Source organism: Pimephales promelas, chromosome 12, assembly GCF_988280905.1.
Source record: "Pimephales promelas chromosome 12, fPimPro1.hap1.1, whole genome shotgun sequence".
NCBI classification, from domain to species: Eukaryota; Metazoa; Chordata; class Actinopteri; order Cypriniformes; family Leuciscidae; genus Pimephales; species Pimephales promelas.
The window spans coordinates 16,333,088-16,359,115 of record NC_142780.1 but is presented as its reverse complement, the minus strand read 5'-3'; the positions used below and the strand labels follow the sequence as shown (position 1 = coordinate 16,359,115).

General features: G+C 37.5%; 1 protein-coding gene across 5 annotated transcripts in view; it reads right to left on the bottom strand.

Moving 5' to 3' along the window:
• The window catches only part of fhod3b (formin homology 2 domain containing 3b), a 188,083-nt gene that overhangs the window by 11,165 nt on the left and 150,890 nt on the right, over positions 1-26,028 (bottom strand). For 2 of the 5 annotated variants that reach the window (XM_039674624.2, XM_089117558.1), the window contains 11 exons: positions 22,311-22,379; positions 21,727-22,131; positions 19,486-19,533; positions 16,214-16,318; positions 14,666-14,800; positions 14,105-14,155; positions 10,723-10,913; positions 7,757-8,236; positions 6,069-6,967; positions 2,032-2,190; positions 717-899 (listed from right to left, as the gene is read on the bottom strand). In XM_039674624.2, coding sequence (XP_039530558.2) covers positions 717-899; positions 2,032-2,190; positions 6,069-6,967; positions 7,757-8,236; positions 10,723-10,913; positions 14,105-14,155; positions 14,666-14,800; positions 16,214-16,318; positions 19,486-19,533; positions 21,727-22,131; positions 22,311-22,379 — 2,725 coding nt within the window. The remainder of the gene's footprint in view (positions 1-716; positions 900-2,031; positions 2,191-6,068; positions 6,968-7,756; positions 8,237-10,722; positions 10,914-14,104; positions 14,156-14,665; positions 14,801-16,213; positions 16,319-19,485; positions 19,534-21,726; positions 22,132-22,310; positions 22,380-26,028) is intronic. The other 3 variants (XM_089117557.1, XM_089117559.1, XM_039674625.2) reach the window with 3 other exon arrangements.

The window sequence follows — 26,028 nt, the reverse complement described above, 5'->3', positions numbered from 1 at the left end:
CTTAGGGGTATTTTGTGCTGAAACTTCACAAATATATTCTGGGGACACCCGAGACCAATATTACATCTTGTAAAAAAAGGGGCATAATAGGTTCCCTTTAATACATGAGGAAAAGTATAATCACAATATTGCCAAAATCCCATTATGATCACATTAGAAGTGTGTCTGCATTGACAGTCTACGCAACTACCACTTTGACTTCAAAAAGTTCATAAAGACTTCGTAAAACAAATCCATATGAATGGCGGTTTTAGTCCAAATATCCTGAAGAGACACAGTCCATTTATACTGTATATGTGAATAAAAGCCTAAATTCAATCGGTTCATCATATAAAGTGATTGTGTCCCTTCAGAAACTTCAGATTAAAATTCGCAGTATTCATATAGATTCGTGTATTCATATTAGATCTCTTTATGGATGTTTTTAAGCATGAAAGTGGTAATGTACATGGACTCTCAATGCAAGGACACAAATCTCTCAGAATTCATTAAAAAAAAATCATTTGTTCATTTGTGTTTTGACGATGAGCAAAATATTACAGGTTTGGAACGACACGAGGGTGAGTAATTGATAAAAAAAAAAAATAAAAAAAAACTTTTTTTTTTGGGTGAACTATCCCTTTAAGAACCTCTTAGAGGAGAGGTCAAAAGCAACTGTTCCCAAATCACCATAATGTCATTTAATTTGTATAAAGGGGTAAAAATATGAGGCTGACCTTCTCTAAGCCATCATAGTCCATCTTGAAGGCCCAAAGTTGCAAGCGGGCGGACAGCTCACTGATGGAGGACAGAATGAGGAGGAACTGCTCTGCACTGCCCAGCGGAGTGTCGGGGTTCGCCAGCTGGGCCTCCTGAATCTTCTGCGTCTCCTCCTCCGTCGGAATCATTGTCAGGATTTTCTATGAAAGAGCACGAGAACCAGTGGGGAGTGTTAGCATCACTGTCAGAAGCCAATGCAAATGGGGACTCACCCCTAGAAAGGCATTCGCTCATCAATCATATGAGCGTTGATGAATAACAACATCTGGAAAGACACGGCATTACGTAAAAATGCAGAGAATTATGCTAGATTTCATCTGCTAGGGGTAACCTCCTTCTGTTGCATAACTGAATAAAAAAGGTCATTTCTCAAGACCAAAACAAAATTTCTGATAAAATCTTAAGAATTATAAACTGTGTTTGTCAGTGAGAATATAACGCTCTCTGTTGAAACATAAAAAGGGTGGACAGAAAAACTCGAATCCATTTTTCCCATGACGAAAGATAAAAAATTACAGAGGTTATGAGAAAATGGGAGTTCCATTATTCACATGTTGATATTGAGATTTACCTCAGATCTGTATCATGTGCTGCAACAGCCTAAATGAAGCATTTTGCTAACCTTTAATCTTTGAGATGAATTATATAACCGCTGCCAAAAATGCTTCAGTTTTGCAGAAAATCCATATAATATTTCGACACGCCGGCCAAACCAACTTGCTAAACAGTTTTAAGGGTAAAATCTATTGGTTTTGTGGAAACCCAAAGTAAATGTATATGCTCTCAGGGCAGAGAGGTTGAGTTATTTTGGACACGAGCTTTGGACTCCATGCTTTTTGTGTGCCAACTCGGCTACAGTCAGTATGTCTCTGTCTTGTTGAACACAGTTGTAGAGAGCCATGTATTTTGGTAAAAATATGCTTTCATGTAGCAGTCTGGGGATGATCATAAATGCCTGAATGATTGATGTAACGAGAGAGAGAAAGAGAATGAGAGAGCGAGAGCGAACTGTAGAGGGGTTCAAGGAATATGTGACTCACGTGGACTCAAAACAAGGTTAGTATTAAGTACAGATGTGTTTTCTGCATGGTAACCTGTCTGGCATTCTCAGGATTAAAGTGCAACCATGCATCGTACTAACTTAAACGTGTGTATTAAGTTTTATTGTAGCTTTACTTAATAATTTCATCATGTCGAATTTGCTTCATTACTTGCGGCTGATTTGTCATAATTTGCGAAACGGAATGTAATTTTAAACCAGTGCAGTATTACCTCTATGCCCTCTTTGCTCAAGGCGTACTCGTCGAAGTTGAGGATGGCTGTTTTGATGGTGCGAGGAGGTGGCAGGACCGTCAGGCCAATGTTGATGGCGTTACTTCTCTTGGAATCCAGGACGATGATCTCCTGACGCTTCCCATCTGCTGCTGTTTTCTGAAATCAGATATATAAACAGATTAATCCTCAAAGTTGTTCACAGTGACCATACTGTGATGGGTCAAAAGCTAACATATTCTGCTGAAAAGCTATTTTTTAAGCAACAGAGTGTTTCTGTGACAATGCGATTTTTTTTTCTGGCTCTGTGAATTTTTAAAACACACTTTTTATACTCTCACTCATTCATGCATCACAGGAAAATTATCTGATTCTTTTTAAATGACCAACACAAGTCATTTACATCAGATCTCTTTTACGCGTTTTTCGCGGGATAACATTTTGTGGTGGATATGAGAGTAATAGAAACACTATCTAAAAAATTGTCTACTATTTTAAGAATAAACACTTAATTAAACATAATTTGACAAAATGCTGTTCAATAAAACTATTACATTCGCGTTCGCTTGTTCAATTGTTGGTTGTACTGCAAACGACACTGTGGAACATAGCCTATGTACATCGTTAACAATACATTTTTAAATATATGTTTATTAATTTATAGGCTTATGCCTAACTCAAAACAACTAATTGCAAAAGTGACAATAAAAAAGTGCCTTTCACACTGTTACAAAATCTTTTTCAAATACATGATATTTCATCAAAGAATCCTGAAAAAAAAGTTTCATGGTTTCCACAAAAATATTAAAAGAAGCACAACATTGATGATAAGAAATCTTTCTAGTTCCCACAACAAGGCTGGTTCACCCATTGCATAGCTTACCATACAGATGCACATCAATTCCCCACACCAAATACGAAATAAGGCTCCGCCAGCCTGTTCTTACTCTCACGCTGGCCACTGAACTTAATAGGAAAGGCATTTCTTTAATGTGGATAATTACCTTAAAAATGGCTTCCTGAGATATGAACGCAAAACACTGGATATGTTTAATGTTTACTTGCAGAAAAGGCACGCAAACACCTGAGGGCTATTTTGGGACTTTGATGGAGAATATTTCTGGAGGAGCAGAGCTGGTGTCTGCTGCCAAACGGGGGGGAGGAGGGAAGAGGACAAAAAAAAACGGAGGGAGAATGGGCCGAAAATGAAAAACAGCTGGAAAAGGTTGCTCAGAGCAGAGAGGAGAGGAAACCCCATGCAGGCCACATTTCTGAAACACCATCTAAGAGCGAACAAGCCAAATAATAGGATAGATCTTCATCTTAAGAACACCAATTCATCTCCAACACTTAAAATCTGTGATGGTGTTCATTCAATTTAGTCAGGGATTTATCTCTAGATATGTACAACTTGGAATGATGGTGTGGTTCATATTTTAGTGTACAACACGCACGAACTCCGAGATCCCCATGTGTTACAGAAGAAAGGCCCAGAAAAGATCAAAGTAACCTCGTAGCAGCTATGGCTTGTGTTCATGTGTGCTGCTGACAAAAGCCAGGTAAAAGCAGAGCAATAAAAAAAAAGTATTTTTTGTTGTGCGGGCAATTGCTACCACAATATAGGCTGCTGTTTGCCAGTACATTCCCTCAGACAAACTATTTTATAGGGGTCATGGCATTAGAAATCAAATTTGTTTTGATCGTTTGACATATGATAGGTCTTTGTATTATTAAAACGCCCTGAAAGTGTCCTAGCTTAATATGTCATCCTCATTAAACAAAGCTTTTATTTAATCAAGCTCCGAAACAGCTTGTTTTAATATTGCCAGACATGTGACTTCAGACAGGAAAATACATTTGCAAATGCCTGTCTCCAGAGTAATACATTGACGGAGAGTTATACATTATCGCACCATAGGCCCGGCCCACTGGCATTTAGTCGCTTAGTGGCTAAAATTTGCCTACACTGTATGTGAGCGTCACGTCAAAAGCAAATAAAACCCAATATAATCATGGACACAGTATACGGTTGTGCGTTCAGTTTCTGACAAACTGCACACACTTGAGTCTGTCGACACAACAGTATATTTTTATTATGCCATTTATTGTGAGTAGCTGCTATATATCGGGGCACTGCCCACAAGGCTATGGCTTTGAAAAGTTTTGTTCTGTTTCAAGTTGTTTTGATTGGTTTTTTGATTGGGATTCTTATGAGAGAGAACGTTGCTATACTGAATGGACTGTATAGCGAGCCTAAGTCCCGCCCCTCCGCTTCCGGCTCATGGGACCTTATTTCGGAAAAAATATCAATGGTAGTCAATGGCGAGAGACAACTTATCTTTTTATTCCGTCTGAACTGTGCCCTCAATTACACATATGATGTTTGTCAATTTAAAAGATAATTCTGAAAGTCAAAAACGTCGCAGTTTGTCATAAAACAGAAGAGTAACATATTTAGTTTTATGTGAAAATCGCTCTATGAACTACATCTCCCAGGAAGCAAAACAACGAGTGAGATCCGCAGCTCGTGTGTGTGCAGTCTGTTACAAAACACTCAGGTATGACGGCGTAACATTACGATCATAACGAAAGACAGTAGAAACAATGACAGACATTAGCCTCAGTAAAGTTAGCTTCATTCGTTGAGAGAAAATGTGCGCCTTTGGGGTTTGTAGTCTTTGTAATTACGTATTTTCACAGTCTTATACCTCAACGGTTTTACATTAAACTGCGACTTTCTTTACTTTAAAATGTATCTTTTAAATTGACAAACATCATATATGTAATTCAGGGCAAAATTCAAACGAGATCAAAATATTTGTTGTCTCTCGCCATTGACTACCATTCAATATTTTTCCGAAATAAGGTCCCATGGTGGTCGACCGGAAGGGGAGGGACTTAAGCTCTCTATTACAAGCACAGAACCATAGACTGTAAAAAAGATGGACGACGCCCCTTCGCTCTTTTCCATCAGAGAGAAATGAAGTCGCCAATGTCCCGATATGGCGCTGACATCTTAGAACTTGAGTCTGCGCACTTGCGTTTTCAGGACCAGACATGCGCAGTCGTGAGCAGGAAGTAAAGTTGCAAAATCAAGGCCGCGCCCTCACTCTCGCTGAATCAAACGCAAGCACACGCCCCGCACTTTCATTAAGTGGCCTCTGTCTGCTCCGTTCTTCTCCAATGGTGTCTGCTGATTGCAAAACCTCGTTAAAATAAGGTAAATACAACTACTAACCACATAGTCAACATTATGAAAAAAAGTCTGATGGTGCTTCAGTGACTACTTCGCACAGAGAACCTGTCAATCACAGCTGTCAATCATGATGTCACAGCAGCATTTTTATAGTATCACATAACTAACTAAAAACAAACTTATTTTAAAAACAAACTCTTGAAATTACATCAAAGTGATAGAAACTACAATAAATGACAGAAACTATCTTTGGATGAAAGATAAGTGTAATTTAATTGTTTAGTTGGTCTCACGTCCCGTTGAATAACACGAGGAGGTGGGGTTTTGGCTTCACTTTTGAGGGCTTGTGCGGCACGCTTGCAAAGAACTTATGAAGAACTAGTAAAATTACGTGCAAAGCCTGCAATCCCACACCGAAATTCATATTATGGAAAATTAATTTATAACCCCTGTCCGTTGTATGAGGCAGAGCAAGTTTGAAACATCAACCATAACCAGATAAACTGGAATTAAGTACAGATTTTCTTGTAAACTGAAAAGTAGTTACTAAGACCCTAGTGTGAACTTTAATTTTAGGTAAGACCATCTGAATGGCTGCTGCACCCTTACCCTGGTCTATAGAGGTAACTGGTTCCACATTCAGATAAAGTCTTTTAGATTTTAGAGATTTCTTTAACCCATTTTATCACTCCAAAGTGAAGACCATAAGCACCACTAATTGTAATGACACTGATGAGGAAATAATTAATTTAATATTATGTAAACCAATAATCTTGAAGATTTAAGCAAAAAACAAAACAAAAACAACCTGATGATTAATATTTGGAAGAAACCTTTGTACCTTTGTAACTGGCAGCTCCTTGGATTTCGTCTCAAAGAGGTTTTCCAACTTGGCCGTGTCCAGTTTGACTGGATCCAGTTTGGACCACAGTGACTCCCTGCATCTCTTGTGGTTGTTGTACTGCCAGTCTATAGGTCTAACTTCATTCCAAAACAGCCGAATTGTCTTCTTCTTTTTTTGGAAGAGCGGGGGTTCTCCTCGACTAAGCTGAGGAGATCCAAGATGTGAGGGAGGTATAGAAGCCAAAAAGGGCGGTGGAGGGGGCCTCATCATGCCAGAGATAGGGGGAGGTGGGGGGCATCCAAATAAAGGTGGTGGAGGTGGAAGGCAAGGAGGAGGAGGAGGTGGCGTGAGGTCACTCGTCTCGATCACGTTACTGACATCCAAAATGTCCACATCATCCTCCTCTCCCAAGTCTGTGAAGTCCAGCTCTTTGATTCGAAGTTCACGTGGCATGGCCATTAGCTGGTCCCATATGTGGTCTGACTCCTTTTTGGGGGGTGTTGGTGAAGGAGCTGGTGGAGGCTTTTCCTGTGCTTGCTGCTTTTCCTTTCCAGAATGCTCCACCTCATGAGCCAATGCCAGTCCTTTCACCAAATCTCCAAATTTCTCAGCCACAGCCCTCACGCTACCCTGGTTATCGAGATGCTCCACTTCCAGTTTCTTCATGTTATCCTCACATGCCTGCCGATGCGCCTCCAGAGTGGAAATGCGACTAGCAAGGCTCGACACAGAGGAGTCCTGATCTGAACATCCTTTCTCATTCTCCTTTTCTTTCTCATTTTCCTCTCCCTTTTTGTTTTGGGAATAAAGCATGTCCAGCATGTAGCATTTGCTGTTAAGCACATTGTTGCACTGATCGTTGACGTCCGCTGTATTCATACAGTCTGCCCACTGGCCTAAGAGTCAAATTGAGAGCTAGTTTCACTAAATGTATGATTTCAACAAAACATGTTTATTTTTATGTTGTAGTCTGGCACGGATAAGGGGCAAACAGAAATGCTGGAATGAGTTTTTCCAGTGTAAAAAATGTGTTTAGTTTACTTTATATATTATTTTTTTTATTTTATTTTATTATTTTACTTTATCTACCAATGGTGGGTAAACTGGGAAAATGTGGAAATATAAGCCATAAATATTTCTTGCTGACCATGAAACTGCTGTTTACAGTTCATAAATTAATAAAAATAATTTATTTTATATTTATTTGAGTTTATATTTTATTTCATCAGCAAAAGTGGGAAAATAACCTTGAACTAGAAACAACCTCTACCCTAAATATGTTTTGCTGACAATGAGACTAGCCATATTATTAATATTATTATAAAAATCATAAAATTTTTATTATACAATTTTCTTTTTATTTTATATCATTTGGTGATTTGGCAATCCAATGAGAGTAAAACGCCAGTTAGCTGGTAACTTTACTATGAACTGCAACGTAAATCTTTTAAATCAAATTCTAATAACTGCCCAACCATCGCTGACACAAGTAATACATGCTTCAAATAAAAGAAAAGAATCTACTAAAGAAAATATCTTCCAACTTTTAAGGCATTTTTTACCATCAGAGGTTTATGTTAAAGTAGTTTCATGGTAGTAAAGAAATATGTTCATTTTGAACCATGTGGCGAATGTCATACCCTCTGCGTTGCACAGTATTTGATTTGTGTATGTGTTGTTCTCACCTGAGTCACTGTGACTGACGTGTTTCTCCTCTCGTTCTTCTCTCTCCAGAGTGCTGCTGGCTGAGGAGATGCTGGAGGCCGAGCAGTTATCTTTCTCATTCAGCTCCTCATTCTGCCTTTCCTTCTCACTCAGGACGACATTTGATACATCTCTATCTAACATCTGCTCTCTCTCACACTCCTCTGTACCCAGTCCATTGGTTTCTTCCTCAAAGTGTTCTTCTGGTTCTTCTTTCTTTTCATATTCCATTCCACTCACCACCGTTTCCTCAAACACTTCTGCCTCAGCATCCTCTGCTTTCTCCTCTGTCTCAGAGTTTGTTTGAACCAGAGAGAGGGAGACGTCTGATGGATCCACGGGGCTCTGTTCCTCCTCTGGTTTGGAGGGCGACACCGGCGCAGATGCTGAGGCAGAGAGAGGCTCACAGGAAGGCTGCACAACTGCTGCCTGCACAGGATGGCTTGTCTTGGACTCAGTTGCTGAGGAGAAGAAAAGAAAAAAAAGATTGGCTTAGCACCCATTCCTGATAAGTGGCCCGACCAAAGGCCTAAGTTACAAGACCACACGATATTGCATGTAATAGGTGTTAGTTATGTCAAAGCCATGAATGTCTTAGCATTCAAGTGGAGTGGTATTGGTGGAAGTAGTCTTCTCGTTCTAGAGAGCATCTGATTGGACAAAAAATAGGTGTAGTGCAGAATGAGTCATCAATATATTTGATCTGTTCTCTGGGAAGAATGGGCTGTTGAATGCTTGAATCTGATTGGTTGATGAAAGTTTACACAATTACCAGTACCCATTTGTTATTTTTTTATTAAACAATTCAATAAACACAAAGTTAAAGCCACAATATGCAGTATTTCCGTTTTTGTCAAACTGTAACCCCTAGACGCCCAACATTCAACCCAGAAATAGTGATATAACCATTGCAATAACTAGTTAAGGTACAAAACGGCATAGTGCTGCTTTAACAATGAGTATAATAAAATTTAGACACGTAATTGGTAGTTACTTGGTCTTCTTTTTTTCGACAATAAAAATATATTCTAATATAAAAGTGTTCTGAATCGTTGTTTTTGAAGAAAAAAAGTGTTAAGCGTTAAGCATACAGTATGATTCAGCATTCTGTATTTCTGTTTTGTCTTAAAGGCTGTGTTACAGTAAACCACATAACATTTGTAAAAGCAAATAAATAGAGGAAATTTGATCCAGCAGGGAATAAATAAACAAAATTCCACACAACGTTCCCATCAAAGGTTTTGCATGGATACACGTGTTTGCCTGTACAGGCAAAATATGAAAGCTGAATGACAGAGCTGTTAAGTCAGTAAGGAAATACTGTATATTATGAATATTGTAATTATTTAATTATATAATTAATTATGTAAATATACTTTTTTAGTACTGCTGAAATCTTATTCTTCAATATTTTCCCAGTTCATCTACCCTGATCTTTCTTGTTTTGAAGGAAGGAACAAGAGTCTCAAAATGGGAGGAGCACAGACCTCTGAAACCACAGTCTGATCCACACTGCTCTCTTTTTACACAGGGCCGGTCATGCTTTTACTCACTGACCACTGTTTGACCAATGTTCTGGCCTTCAAAAACCACATGAATGTGATACAACAAGAGTCTCACTGAATGGACAACCTCAAGCCACCCCACTCAATTATCATGTCACAGCTGATGGATGTCTTACTTTCTTTCTGCTTTTGTAATATAATTAAATATCACCCTGTTATTCCAGTAAATATTCTGTCATACCGCCACATTGTTACAGATATTTTTTGTTTCTGCTCCTGGAGCAATCTAAGGTTAAGGCAGGTCCTGCATGGTTTAAACTAACCTATTAGTTCACTCCTAAGCTACACCACTCAAAAAAATTAATGGAAAATACTGTAACTACATTTACATTTCTAATATTTTTTTATTAAAAACATTTGAATTTGCAACCATATTGCATGTATTTAATTAAATTATTGTAGACATTCTCACACTTTAGTTTAGGTAACTAACTATAACTATCTAGATAGAACTCCTAATGTTTATTTATAGTTAGTAAGGTAGTTAAAGTTTAGGTATCGGATAGGATTCTGGGATGTAGAATATGGCCATGCAGAAGGCAATAATATATGCTTTGTAAGTACTAATAAACAGCCAATATCCTAGAAATATGCATGATAATAAGCAACTAGTTAATAATGAGATTTAGACCCTAAACTGCAGTGTTAGCAACAATTTGGTACCATTTTTTTTTTTTTTTTTTTTTTTTGGTACAAATTTTTACCAGTGGCTTTTTTTGGAAGGTTTTTAAACTTATGGAATGAAAATTGAAAAAAAAAAAACCTGAAAATGAAAATTCTTTCATCACTTTTTCATCACTTATCACTTATGTTTGTTTGTTTGTTTGGTCCATACAATGAAAAGCAATGTTGTTTTGACAACAGGTTTGGAACAACACCAGAGTGAGGTCTTACATTGTTCCCCTTTCATAGTTCAAACTGCATACTTACTGGATTCCTTTACTACCCAAGAGCTGCTATTAAGATGAATGGGAATCCTTATAGAAAAAATAAAACTAAGATTAAAACGTGATTACAATTTTCAGCTGAATTTCTCTCAAGCTAATGGAAAACTCCACAGGGAGACTGAGTGATTGACCAGGCTCCAGTCGTTCAGCCCGTTCATACCCACTCCAGCCTCTCAGATTCAGATGTGGCTGCAAATAAAAGACTGACTGACCACTGACCCAGTTTCAGAAATTTTGGTTAATATTTGAGGTCAATAAACCTCAAATAAATGTAATTTTTCCCCAATGGCTGACTTCCCCAGTGGCTTTACATTGTTTTCATTACAAAACATTTGTGTGGTAACGGCTCGATTCCACACTTTGGAGGAAAAGCTAAGACTAGAGTTTTTTCCAGAAATGTCACACTGTATTACTTTACACATGGAGGAATCTCACCTTGTGCTGGATGTTTGACAGAGCGTGTCTCCTCCTGAGCCTCTACAGTCAAAGGGGTAGCAGAACGAGACAATGAGCTGCCGGAGGATCGTGAACTCAGGCTAAGAGTGATTTCGGTTCGCCCCCGTGTTGTCGACCTCGGACGTCCCCTTTCATTTTCCTCTGCTGCAAGCCGCTCTATTTGCTTATATCTGCATACACCATATAAAACACAGTGGAAGTCACTAAAAAATATTCTGCATCAGGGTCAAAGACCAATGCTATTTTTTTTTTATTTGAAAAGCAAAATTCAAAAAATATCATGTTTTACATACAATTACTTGAACACACCTCTTCCATGATGACTGTAGTTTTAATCTATGAATTTAAATTTATTTGAGGGCATAAATGTTAATGCTAACAGTAGGTGATAGTCAGCTACAAGCACGGAAGCCCCCATTGTAGCAGACTATCACTGTTAGCATTCCATTCATTTTGGCATCACTTTGACCCCGCAGAAGCAGTTTTTATAAAAATAGGCTAACGATTGCATCATAACGAATCGACTCTCCGTCGCACAGTTGAGAAATACCGTATAGACAGGAGGAGAAGCTCGCAGGCAATCGATGGGACGTGGAGTCAGAAAGTCCGATAAAGTCAAGGGAGAAGCCCATAGAGAGTAATAAAGTTGATCCTGCTGCTAGCTCATGGACAGCTAATACTCATTCTCTCCGTCTCTGTGAGATTCGGAAAGGGAATTATTCAGATTCCACTGTTCACACTGAATGGGCTTCAATTTTCTCTTTTGAAATCAATGGGGTCGCTGTGTCCATTTCTGGACATTTTAATTTATTTTTACAAAAAACAAAACAAGAAGAATGCTCTAAATTGCAGTTTTTCCCATTCAATTCTATGGGTACCCATTTTTGGGCAAATACGGGATTAAGGAGTTTAGCATTGTAGAATTGAGTCAAAAAAATGTGTGTGTGTTCTGGAGGCAAACTTAGGAAAAGTAGCCAAGTCTTGTACCGCTCAGGGGTGCGTTTCCCGAAAGCATCGTTAGCCAATTATGGTCGCAAGTTCCGTCGTTATCTGCATAGTTTAACGAGTCGGTGTTTCCCGAAACCATTGTTACAATGAACATTCGCAAACAGCATCGCAAAGTTGTGTGGTTTGAACGACAGCTCTCGACCTGTGGTTAGAGGCATCTTTTTTATATTGCATCACATTTGGAGGTAATAAATCCTTATATTGAGCAAAATAAGCAAGCTGACATTCAGTACGACCGTGCCTTTTATTTAGAATACTTACAAATGGAATTTACGTCTTTTTTTAGTTTGTCAAAAGGTTTAAAGTAACGTGTTTGAAGAGTGCGCATCTGCGAACGTGCATATGTAAGAACGAGCCAAATATTGAGTCTGGTAATAAAGCAAAACAAATGAGAACAATTAGAAATAGTCCTCAGATGACATGTCTGTAATTTATATAAAACAAATCTAGCGTTAATTGGATCTCAAAAAGTTTCATTAAAAGTAGTTATTACTCCACCACGTGTGAAACCAACGTGGTTGAACGACACTTTGCGACAGTGGGTTTCGGGAAACAGCCGTGACTAGCTAGTTGATTTTTCCAACGATGCATCGTACTATGGTAGTGAATCAGCAAACTACGTCGTTGTACGGGAAACGCACCCCTGATCAAGAGAAGTATTTAAAAAAAAAATAATCAAAACTATTTTGCCCAAATTTGTCCAGAATACGGTTTTAGGGTTAAAACAGCGCATCAGCACATGAATGACATGTTTAACTAGCAAGACTTTGATGCACATGCAAATAATGAACTTTTGTGAATTGCAATGTCCCGTGAGTGACATGTGATGTAAATGCACGTCGCGCACAGTATGTTGAGATGAAGGCGCCAGAATTGAATAGAATGCACAATACTGATTGATTTTTCTTCAAAAGCAGATCGTGGAGACATTTTAATCGTCCACGATCAAAAACCGTGATGGCACACTCCAAGTATGAAGTTGCTGGCGCTCATGCTTCGTTCACGGTCGTCACGTGCGCATAGGAAACACACCACCCAACAGGCAGTAATATTCATATCTGCCGATGCCGATGATGGTCATTTTAAGCTTTTATCGGCCGATGCCAATGTTGTCCCGATATCATTGTGCATCCCTACCTCCCACTATCCTGCCTGTATCGCTTCCTTGTCAACACGGATGCTGTCTGCTCCTCCCCTGTCTTATCAATCCCAAAAATACACACCAGCACTAACATACAATATTACCAAAAACAAGAACCAGATGTTTCATAACTATATAACATTTCCTTTATATCACCTGAATCCTTTAATTCCATCACATAGTTATCCAATACTGTGAGGTTCACAAAAAAAAAGGTTCGAAAAGACCTTGACTTTCGATAAGATCTAAAATAAATGCAAAGACATGGAGTCGTTCCACTTGCCAGGATGAATGTGTTTAACATTTACTGTAAATGGAAAAAGCCCATGTCTAAAGTCAATTACACACCTTGTGTTGTCGTCTTTAAAAGTCTTAATCTACAGCAGCCGTTTAGGGGCTCTGATGCCATATTTCACCTGCAGCACGTGCCGACTCGCTTCCCATCTGCTGCTCGTTCTAATAAATGTTTTCAAGGTGTATTACTATCAGTGCGCTGATAATTGAATTGGGCTCAAAGCTTTATGATTTATTTGCATTGGACTGCATTAATTTATCCAATATATTTGGAATGCTCATCTTTGATAAGACACTGATATAATTCATTACAAAAAAAGCAGAAGAATTTTTGGCATGAAGATTTTCTGAACTTGATTTCAGTGTCAGAGATATAAGGAATGTTTTACCCTAGCAAAAAGACACTGCAACAACATCAACAATAAAAATGTGTATTACTATCATGAATAGTAATACATCATGAATCCATACTTATTGTTTGTATGGACTTTTTAGCTGCATTGTAACAGATTTTGTTTCCATTTTATTGCATAACTGGAGACTGATATTGTATGATATTTTATTGTTCTATATATATATATATATATATATATATATGAACTGAAATGTTTCTTGAGCAAAAAATCAGCATATTAGTCTGGAGTAATGATGCTGAAAAATTCAGCTTTACCATCAGAAATAAATGACATTTTTTAATATATATATAAAAAAACATAATTATTATTATTTTGTAATCATTACACATTTTATCTTTAAAATGTATTTGTTTAATGATTATATTCTACTAATTATATTATATTATATTATATTATATTATATTATATTATATTATATTATATTATATTATATTATATTATATTATATTATATTATATTACATTATGCTCTATATATGTAAAAGTCAGTCGGGAATGAATACCTTTCTTCTCGTGCTTGTTTGACCTCTTCTCTCTTGTCCACATAATCCCGACTGCAATAAAGACAATAAACATGAGAAAACACATACAAGAAGCTAAAAAGTTCCTGGGGTTAAATGATGTTTCATGTTAATTAAACAATATCAATGCAAGTTGGTGTTTTTGTTATTACACAACAGTAGAGGTTCACTACAAGACTTAAAGACTTTACATGATAGGATTGAAAAAGATACAGAAAGAACAAGCATTTGTCTTCCAGCAGTTCACCATGATTGTTCATCCTCTGTTCTAAATGTTGTTTTCTTTTGAATGACCATAATAAGAGGCAATAACTTGTCCAATCAGGAAAACTCCCAGATCTCCGATAAAAAATTGGATAGAGACCTCAGCTGTTTCTCCAAACTTTTGAACAAAATGTTTCTCATGGTCATCTCCAACATGAGAGACTCGGAAACTAATCAGACATCGAAAAAGCTGATATATTTGTCATATTACTGAAATAATGTAGCCCTGGGTGCATACAATAATGGCATCATAATGAAATGCTAAGAAAGGTCACAAACTTGAAACGGCTTCTCTCCTCTCTTTCAATCCGCTGAAGTCTTTCCTCTCTCTCCAGGCGCCTCCGCTCACGTTCTGCATTCAGAGAGTCCTGGTGCTGCCTGTAGGAAGAGGTTAACAAACCCCCCAGCGTCGGCCTGGAGGACCAGAGAAATTAAAGACGATCAATATTACAGAACAGCAATATTTGAATTAATCAGTTTTCAAAATTGCATTCTGGGGGGTAAAAATAGAGTTGCCATGTTCGCTTCAACCCATAGTAGACTAAAAAAACAACTTATGACGTAAATTAATGACACAATTGCATGTGCATTTAAATTAATCGTATGTGTTAAAGGGACAATATGTACTTTTTTATGCATTTTATTATTTAAAATCAATATTTTTATTCATAATTATGTCCTCAATGGTGTACAAATACCTCTGCCAATTACCGGACTTATCCTCGTAAACTAATAATTTATTATCTTTATATACATGAGACGGGTAGGTCCACGGAGGCTTCCATGTAGTTCCACCATCTTGAAAAACTAAAATAGCAGAGAGGGACAAAAAGTTCTAGGCCAACACGTTTCCACAGCGCGTTTTCGTTTAGAGCCAGCGTGACGTAACTGAAAGCAGGAGGAGCAGAGCAGTGAGAGGCACTTAAGGATGCATTGCAAATCTCATTGCAAAATGTCGCCAGAAAAGTCCAAAATAGATTTTTTTGTGACCAGAGATTACAAAAAAAACAGTTGATGTCAGTTAATGTCGGGATAGCTTTTTCCAGGTGGATAGAGCTAATGCATGAGAAAGATTTCAAAAGAGACGCTGAAGTCCTGCTTTCTTCTCGACAGGTAAATCAGTGTTACAGTCTTAATTACAAGCTTTTTTTCAATGTTTGATTGTGTACTTTATTTTATAGACAGATGAACATATAGTTAAAAGTTGATGATGATACCTAAAAATGCACATACTACAGAAAATATAGCCTAATGAATAAAGAATAACAAATTACAATAGTTCATGTTTTTCACAGTCAGCAATTCATACTGTAACATTCGTTTGTTCACTGTGTCAAGTTGCTGTTTGCTTGAAAAGACAAACCTGTTCAAGGAACACTCGGTGAAGTGCTATTAGAAGACATCCTGTCATAGCTTTTTGGTACATAATGGCTACAAGATGCAATGCACATTTGATAAAGAGGCGCTGGAGAGTGTAATTCGTTTCAATGCAAAATAAATTTTTACTGCTAGATGGGAGATATTCTTACACATTGTCCCTTTAAGGCACACCTTCAGAAAAAATCTGATTTACACTACACCCATAGAATGATTGCAAAATGATTTTTTTTCTGTGTATGAGGTGGAGAGGGGATTTTTTTTTTTAAATATGACTTGTTTCATGTTTTATTACAAATATGGTGATTATCTCTAAGGTGGACACCCAACTTAATATATGATATCTAGCATCTGAATCTACTATATATATATATATATATATAAAATCATAACCATTTCAGCATTGAATGCACTTTTACACATGTACTTCAAAGAAGAACATTGGCTCACCTGTCCGGTCCTGGACCCCCAGACGGTCCCAAACGGTTGTGGGGTGTGGAGGGGGCACTGGACACCCCAGATGACCTGCCAGGATATGTTCCTGCATAGCCATTGCTAAATAAAGTTGGAAGAAGAATTGAATAGTCTGTTCATAGTTTAGCCACAAATTATTCAGCCACAAAAACAACAAATACTTTAATTAAATATATTTTTTTAGATTTTCCATTTTTTTTTATAAATATTTGAAATATAAAATATTGTTTCAAAAAAAAAATGTGGGGTCAGTAAGATTTTTTTTTTTTTTAAAGAAAGAAATTAATATTGTATTCAGCAAGACGGATTAAATGAATCAAAGTGCAAAACCGGCAGCAAAGACATTTATAACATCACAATAATTTTTTTTTATTTAAAACTGTTTCCATATATATATATATATATATATATATATATATATTAACATTAATAATAATTTTGAGCACTGAAGACTGGAGTAGTAATGCTGTTTAACTGTTTATTCTCTCTGTTTTTTGATCAAATAAATGCAGCCTTTGTGAGCATAAGAGACTTCTAAAAAAATATTGTACAGTTTATATTATAACAAAGTTGATTTGTGGGAATTTGTTGTCCTGAAGTTTACATCTTAAAGGCATAAAGCTAAAGTCTTGATTTATCCAAGAGAACAAATGAGCATCTTTTCCATTCACTTCATGTATCATTCATATCATCAGCTAGTACACACAGACATGGGGGTGAAGCTCTGATTCCAAATGATGTATTTACTCCATCAGGACCACAACATTACGTAACAGACGTCCTGAGTGAAGAGGCCAATGTGAAGCCTTACAGACTCCCCAAAAAGCCAAGGACACACACACACTTCTAAATCCAGACTTTACATGAGTAGGTGACAAAATAAAAAACTTCTTCCCAAATAAAGCAGCTTGCCAGTTCAGATCGCTGGCTGGAGATGTACGCGATATGACCTTGTATTGGGAGATATGATTGAAGACGTGGGGGATCATTTCTCTGCACAATCCCATCTTCATTAAGAGAGGTCAGTGACATGCGGTCATTCGCTCCTTACACTTGCCTCTATGTTTAAGTCTGCTGTGATTCATTACACACATTATCGGAGTAAGAACTAAGAGCCGGGAATGAATCCTGGCTTAAAACCAATGGGAAAAACAGACACTGTTCTAAATTTTAAAGTGTTCCAGCACCTGACAGCATAAAAAGTCAAACACACTTTAAGGGGCTGTTTACACTTTCTCAGATCGGATTGCTATCTGATTTATCAAAACGATTCCATTTAGACCTGGTCACATAAATGTGTTTTTGCAAAAAGTATATAAATCCGATCTTCAATTCCCGCACTAAATGCAGATTTGATGAAGTGTACGTCACCGAAAGCAACAGGTATGAGCTGCATTTTATTGATCATCAGCTAATTTCAAAATCAAAGACAGCAGTAAGAGAGAGCGGCAACAGCTCTGGTAAGATCATTTTGTTTCTTTAATTTTAATGAAGATGAGTGTGTGTTAATTGTCTGCGACTTACTTTCACATTTAATATTGCGACAGTTTTGCACGTTAGCTTGATGTATAGATGCTCAGCTGCTCATCTGCGGTAATGTGTGCTGCAGTAGCGTCGTCATATCTGGCTATAACATGTAACACAGTCTCATAACTCATGACTGACGTCTTGGGATGTGTTTTGACCATACATCAACATCCGCCGTTTTAGGGTACCCTTTAACGTCAGTTACATGACGATCCTGGGATGTCATACAACTGACGCTTTACCTTTAACGTCAGTTAGGTGACGGGGTAGGTTTAGGGTTTAGGTCTGGGGTAGGGTTAGGATCCAATAGCGTTTTAAAAACTTTTATCAATATTAAAAACATTTTAGTAGGGCATTCCATTATCCATTTAAAACTATACTTGTAGACATCAAAAGACTTTTCACACTGTGCTTAACCCCATTATCATCATTCTAAACAACACTTTTTCCCGCTTAAAGCAGGGGTGTCAAACTCAGCTCCTGGAGGGCTACAGAGTTTCCAACCCTGCTCCAACACACCTGCGTCTGAAATCTTAAAAATTATGCTTTCGGAAGCTGAATTGCTGCTGTATGAAGGCATCAAGGCATGCCCGAATCTAATTTTAGCTTCACTTCCTTTTTCCTGAGGTAACATAATTTTTGAAGTGAGCCTAATGTATCCCTTGCTGTCTTTGATATCCCACAATCCTGTGCGTTCCACTCCTTGACAGATAAGCTAAAAAAAATAAATATGGCGTCTGAAAGTTGCGGTTGGTGGTCATTTTGTGTGCAAATGTACGTTTTTGGCCGACATTCTCCAATTTTTTTACTTAAAGCTAGAAATGACTATAATAGTAATTTACTGTAGATCATTAGACCATTACCCTGTCTCAGAAGTCAGTTTCGATAGGTACCTTAGTACACAAATGCTGCCTGCAAAGTAATTGCCTGATACGGCAGCGAGGCAATAAGTCCTAAGTTTTTGGACGCAGCCCTACTCATAGTTTTCAAATAAGCCTGAAAGACTTGATTGGCGGGATCAAGGATGTTTAACTAAGGTTGCAGGTGCGTTTTCTGCAAGCTACACTGCAGGGCTGTTATGAGACCCTTCTCAGGACTTTTGCGGCGTTAACCCCGCATTGCGGTGCCAAACGTGTATGGAGTGAAACGATGCAGGGTTAGAATGTTAAACCTAGATGCTTAGCAACCGACAACCAATCACGTGCCTCGTTTTGGATCATCAAGGAAACACGTTGTATAAACATTATGTTTCAGTGTCTCAAGGGGAAAATGTCAATTGGACAATTAGAGTAAAGAAGAGACAATTTAATTCTTTCCTTTTTCGTACGAAAAGTCCTTTTAGGATAAACTTGATTGAACAGTCAGGCAATATGATATGAGGATATGCAATGCCAAACATACTGTGTGCGCCATTAGCCCTGTGTGAAACGTCATTGTATGAATACCCAGAGATAATTGTTAACCCTAGGTAAATTACTGTATGAGCAGTGTGAAACGTGAAGGAAGATAACCCAGGAATCACTTTATCCATTCTGAATGACCCAGGGTTAACTATTTCAAGTATGAAAAGCCCTGAAGAGATGATCAAGCAAAGATGGGATAAAGAGCTTACGAAAAAGGCATAAGCCAGACTTGAACCAACATGAGAGCCACAACCTTTTCCTCTTAAATTGTGCACCAGAGCTCACAAACTTGATTTTGTTTCCAACTTGTTCCCTTACCTGCCACAAGAACTGCATGATGTGTTTGAGTACTTAACATCTGACAGACTGCACAGAAAAGACAGAACATGAAAAGTGAGTAATCGACACATAAATTACAGAAAGATTAGTCTGACTCAAAGCTGTGACGGAAACAGAGGACAGAGTAACAAGTGCAGTCGAGAGACAAGTACAGAGACAATACAGACAGAACGTGAATCAAAGCAGCCTCTGTTTATTAGTGCAAATATCTGTTTAAAGGCCTTGCATTACCTACAAGCAACTTTTACCCAGTTTCACATACAAGGCTTAAACCTAGTCTCAGACTAAAATGCAGGTTTGAGCTATTTTAACTGAAAGCAACTTGCACTGACATGTCTTAAAATATGTCAGTCCCATTGTTTTGTCTCAAGATGCACACCAGTGAAGTTTTTATTTTAAGGGTGCGTCTATAAAAACGACTTAAACATCCTATTTAACTAAGGCCTAATCCTGGCTTAAACTAAGCAATGTCTGTGAAACCGGGGCTTTTATGCTTTTAAGAGCCAACCAAGAATAATCATAAAAATCTGTCAGAGTGAATATTAGCAATTGTTTTGCATGTAAAATAACTGCTTTTAAAAGATCATCAATGGCGAAATATGCTTTTTGCCAAGTGGTGGTTATAACACGTACAAGCAGGGGCAAATTGGACCATGCCACCGGTCAAATATGAACCCCTTACTTGCTATCGCTAGTGGATTTAGTCATTGATAGTTTTCCAGTTTCACCAGAAGAGAAAATTTCGATGTCATGTTGACTTTATAAGTGTACTGTGCCCTTAGCATAATACTGTTATGCAATTACTTTATTACAGCATCAATCATATTAAAGCTGCATATTGAAGAGTTTGCATACAGTCTCAACGGACTAAAAAAAGAGATGTCTTTGATCCACTTCATAATCCAGATGGGTTCCTCAAGCTGCCGCAGTCTTAATGTCAGGCAAACATGCACATGACATTGCAAAGCATTTTCAGCTTCATTCTCATGAAATGTGGACCCTACAGGCACTGTTCAGGTTGAAATACAATTGCCCTTTTATATGTAACTTAATTTACAGGCTTCTCTTGGCTTTGTAGCGGTACAATGCCTCAATGAAAGGCAGATGAGTTGTAAATGTCAGTAAAAGTTAGCATCCTTTAGGGAGTGTCTTGCACTACAGTGGCTGGTTCAAGAAAAATAAAAAAAGAGACTTTAGTTTATAAATAAGTCTTTTTACATTCCATCAAATATTAAGGAACCAACATAAAACCCATTGAGTATAAAGATTTATCAGGCTATGATTGTACTAGTATAATATTTCTCCTTTTATTGGTCTGAGGATTTGATATATGAGACAGGTAAAGCCACAATATTGCACATGACCACAAGACACAGCGAGTGTAGCACTTTTTGTGAGGCTGCAATTTCAGGTGGACACAGGACATTTTACAGTGTTCTCTTGGAAGAGAAAACAAAGGGATAGAGTGATGATCCACTAGGTGAGGGTCTGACTTTTTTCAGAAGGTAGGTTTGATGGAACAGGCAAAACAATAAACCCTCGCCATTCACAGGAGATCCAGAGATCAAGCAAACCCCATGTCACACTTCCTTCCTATCAGCGTATGAAAGTCCACAAATACTGTGGTCGTAGTGTTTGTGAGTCTTGAATCAGTGAAAAATGACATGGGTTTCCAAATGTTATCTCTCAGGGATCTCATAGCTTGACTTATGTGGGAGTGAAAGTCATTCTCTGAATCAGACATGCAGCATGAATGGCTCTATTCCAAACTTTATTGTCAGTATAGACAGATTTTGGTTTTAACATGTAGCTATTATATCAATCAGATGCTACTATTTCAGAACTGAATACAATATTTGTAATTGACTGTGACACAATGCCTTCTGGGCAGGGATGTATGGATTTATGGATAGATAGAAAAAGACTTCCTGCGAGGTGTGCTAAATTCAATCCAATTTCAAAATTGAAAGAGAGCCAATTATTAAGAACCAAATTCTGCACATCCCTGATTTTGGGATAGCTTTAACCCCAAATGATATTTGAGAAGCTGCCTTTAAATGTGACTATATTCTCCTGTCTACTGGAGCAGCTTTTGTGTCAGGAACATTCATATATGTGTCTATGAAGGCAGCTCATCAGGTTTTGGAACAGAGCCCATCTGTACATGCATGGCAAATTGTTCTGTGAGTGGCGAGAATCTACTGCGTCTATCTGCACTACCTGCAGTGCTTGTCTGGGTCTCGACCCTGCAGAGTGCCCCCGGAAACCTTGTCCGAATCCACTGGGCAAGCAGGAAGAAGGGTGGAAGAGAGCAGAGGGAGGACAGGGGACAGTGGGTCTTCGCTTGGGGAGGTGGAGGCTGAGGAGGTAACAGAGGAACCCTGGGTCGGGAGGGACCCCAAGGACCTGACCGAAGCCCAAGAAGACAGACTGGGTGATATCGGGGGGCCAAAATCAGGGGTAAAAGGAGGGGAAGACACTGGGGCCTTGCGGATAATCTTAATCCCAGGCCTGTCCCAGAGGTTTTCCTTATTGTCTGTATCAACGGCATTTGGAATGAAGTTGACCATGCACTTTAATGGCAAACACAAGCTAGAAGCTTCCTCTACTGTTGATGCCATCCAGCTACAAACAACAGAATAACAGCAGAAGTTCGAGTAAATGATGGGGAAACCATGATATGTTGGGAGACATTTATGTTAGTCAAGTCAGGGAAGAGATAGCATCAGAAAATGGATAAGGATCTACAGTCTGGTTTCTAGCTCTAAGACTCGACACCCTGGAATCCTATTCTGCTGAAATACCTTTCGGATGCCTGTCTAGAGAGCTCTGCTTTCTGTAGCTCCTCATCCTTCTCCTCCTCTTCCTCCTCTCTGTGGCGAAAAGGAGGTATTGAGGGTTGTAAGAAGGGATGGGCACAGGAAAGGAAAGGTAAAGCGAAAATGAAATGAGAAGAACAAGAACGTTCACCACATGCTCTGACGGTAGAAGAAATGACACAGGAAATCATAACACAAAACATATTACTCAACGTTACTTGGTTAAACTTTTCTGGTATTACAAAATGAAAGTCACATCAACACAACAAGAAGGATACAAACCACTGTGAATAAAGCTGCCTTCACATTTTATAAGGATGATTGTAAATATGAGTTATTTTACCAAAAACTTGAGAATCATCTACAAGCTGATTTTCTAGATAGAATGGCGTGGGAATAGTGTGGGAAATGTTTATGGACGCTACACTTTCTTCAAAATCCGTTAAATATTGACAAAATATCTTCTTTACATTTTGGCTTTAATAAGCCAATTTTCCCAAGGAATATGCAAGAATGAAGCAACCGTCCTACATGATTCCTATTATTTCCGAAAACAAAGCAATTGAACACAACATGCATGTTGTGAATGAATGCAACTAGTCCAGTCAAGTCCAAGTCTCAAAAAAATTACTCTGAGTCAGCTCTTTTTAATAAATCAAACACGATAACTTATGCCGCAATCAAACTAGACGCAAAATTTCACTGCAACATAATGTGACGTTTTTGTTTAAATATAAATCAACATTTAAAGGTACAATATGCAGGATTTTTGCAGTAAAATAAAAACCACTAGGTCAATGTTAAAAAAAAAAAACACTAGGTCAATGTTATATATATTGTTCAGTTGATTACTTACAATATCCCAAATGTTTCCAACTACTGTATTTGTAAATCGTGAGAAAATTGCGATTTTTAACCAAGGAAACGGGGCGTGTGAGCAGGGATGAGGAGTCACCAGTCAATGACGTCATATCCGCGTTAACACGGTTTCCGCTGGGTTTGACCTCGTACTGGAATAGTAACCATGGCGACAGACGTGGACAACTGGGTCGGTTATGCCCGTTATGTGTGCTCAACAGCGTGAGCGTCCCTAGCAGGGTTTTGTTCAAACATTATGGACCATGGCAAACAAACTTTGAGACAAAAAGAGGACTAAAACGAAGATCAACATCTTTCGAGATGCCGAGAGCTCCACGTCCGCGACTAACTTCGACTTGACAGAGACGCGAGTGTTGCATCTTATTTAAGCAAACAGGTGAGCAAATCAATGTATATAAAACGTAATAAAACGTATATAAAATGTTATATAGTTCAACATGACGAAAAGTTAGAATATGATCTGTAAGTTATTCTCTAATGTTAATCTAGCTTAGTCTCATACAGCCAAGAAACAACCTAATTAACAACATTCAACACACTAAAAATTTAGTGTGATAATGAAACTGTTAGAGCAAGTGAAGCAGCGCTGTGTAACCTCAAGTTTAATTCCTCTAATAAACTGACCTGTTTGAGTAATTCAGCATGTAGTTCGGTATTAAATGTCCTTATTCCTTTATATACGCGGGCCTCGCGTTGCGTGTGGCGCTGGTATACGTCTAGCAATCGCGCCTTGCTTCATACCACAGTCATGTTAAATACATCAATGTATTCACTCATCCATAAAAGATCCATCAGCTTGACGGCAAGATCCATAATTCCACTTAATGTGGAATATACGTCATTAATATACGCCTTCGTTATTGTAAGAGGTTAGCGACCCCTGGTGGCGAAACAATCTTGCATATTGTACCTTTAATGTCCAAAATGGAATAATATTCAGTCCACTTTACTCCAAAGCTGCAATCCTTCATATTTATTAAAGTTTGTGTTCTTTTCATTCAAGTAAGTGGTTATGATGTGACGTCAATCTTTTATTGGTCACATGTCTTTGTATGATAAAAATTCACATGTCAGAGTTCACCAAACTTGAACTTTGGAAGGTAAGCGAAATTCGTATGACCTTGCATTTCCTTCCACTTACATATGCTCAATGGAACGAAAAGTGAAGTCTGGTTTTTCAATTGATGTGAACTGTAGTTAAAGGTGCACATTATGTATTTTGTCTGCACCATTTTATAAATATTAATGAATGAAATATCATGCTTTTTGTTTATTATAGTTGTAATACATAGTTAAGGCCAACTATTGGACTGAATTTATGCCAGGACTAAAAAGTCTATGAAAGTCATCAAAAAGTGTGTAAGCATGGATTCTTTCAAAAATATGAATATAAAGTTTTTTTAAGTACAAAAAAAAAAAATGTTTCTGAAACTATTATGGAGCCATAGTTTTTAGGAGGATTCTGAACCACATTCGTTCAAATCATCACAATTCTCATCCCATTGTCAGATCAGACCAATAACTGATTTTTGGGTCATGACCCACCAGTTGAGACCCAGTGAGATACACAACAGCTAATAAATAATTAAGACCTTTAGGTGGAAGAGGAGAAGTCCTGTGCCTCACTGCTCAAGGGTCTCCCTCTCTTTCCATCTCCTAGTAGACTGGTATGTATTACTAATATGGAAAACACCGCACATCAAAGGTCCTTCTAATTTCCTGTGGTGGGTTAGCTAACAACAGACATCAGGATCAGATGACTGACTGAGATGAATTCAACTATCTGTCAACCAAACCGCTCTAAGAAAAATAACCCATGAGGCCCATCACTAACAGCATATCCTGTCATCAATAATTAAAAAGCAGAAGCAGTCTGTGAAGCTCAACAAAAGGAAAGTAATGTGAAATATAAAGAAATTGTGACAGGAGTATTGCCGACCCTCAGACTTATTCTTGAATTTCAGACAGGCACAAGTTCACAGCGACAATTTTGTTAGTATTTAATGTAATATTGATTTTGACTGATGCTGGTTGCTTATAACCAACCGTGTGATGACAGATATTATAAATCTATATTTTCTTTAACACAAATTCAATAGAGAAAGTTTGCGTTTCAATTTCAATCAGACATCAGAACATTTTAGCATAGAAGAGAATTTTCTTTTTTTAAATGTACAATATTTTAACAAGTATTTTGATCTTTTTTTTCCATTAAGAACATCCTTAAAAAAAGAGGCATTTACTTAATACATTTCGATAATAATATCTCTCTTATCTCATTAGCCCATTAAATAATAATATGGTACAGTTCAAAAGTTTGGGGTCAGTAAGATGTTTTAAATGTTTTTGAAAGAAGGCTTTTGTGCTCAAGACTGCATTTATTAAAAAAATGATGTATTCAAAAACAAATACAGTAAAAAAAAAAACAATATTGTGAAATATTATAAGAATTTAAAATAACTGTTTTCTATTTTAATATGTTTTAAAATGTAATTTATTCCTGTGATTTGGTGCTCAAAGAACATTTCATGTTATTATGCACATTACGTTCATATTATCAATTTTGAAAACAGTTACTTAATATTTTCACGGAACCCATGATCAACTTTTTTTTTTCAAATCCTTTGAAAATCCTTTGATATATATATATATATATATATATATATATATATATATAATAGAAAGATTAAAATAACGTCATTTACATGAAATACAAAAAAAAAAAAAATCTTTACTTTTGATCAATTTAAAGCATCATTGCAGAATAAAAGTATTCATTTCTTTCCACAAAAAAAAAAAAAAAAAAAAAAAAAAACTAACCCCA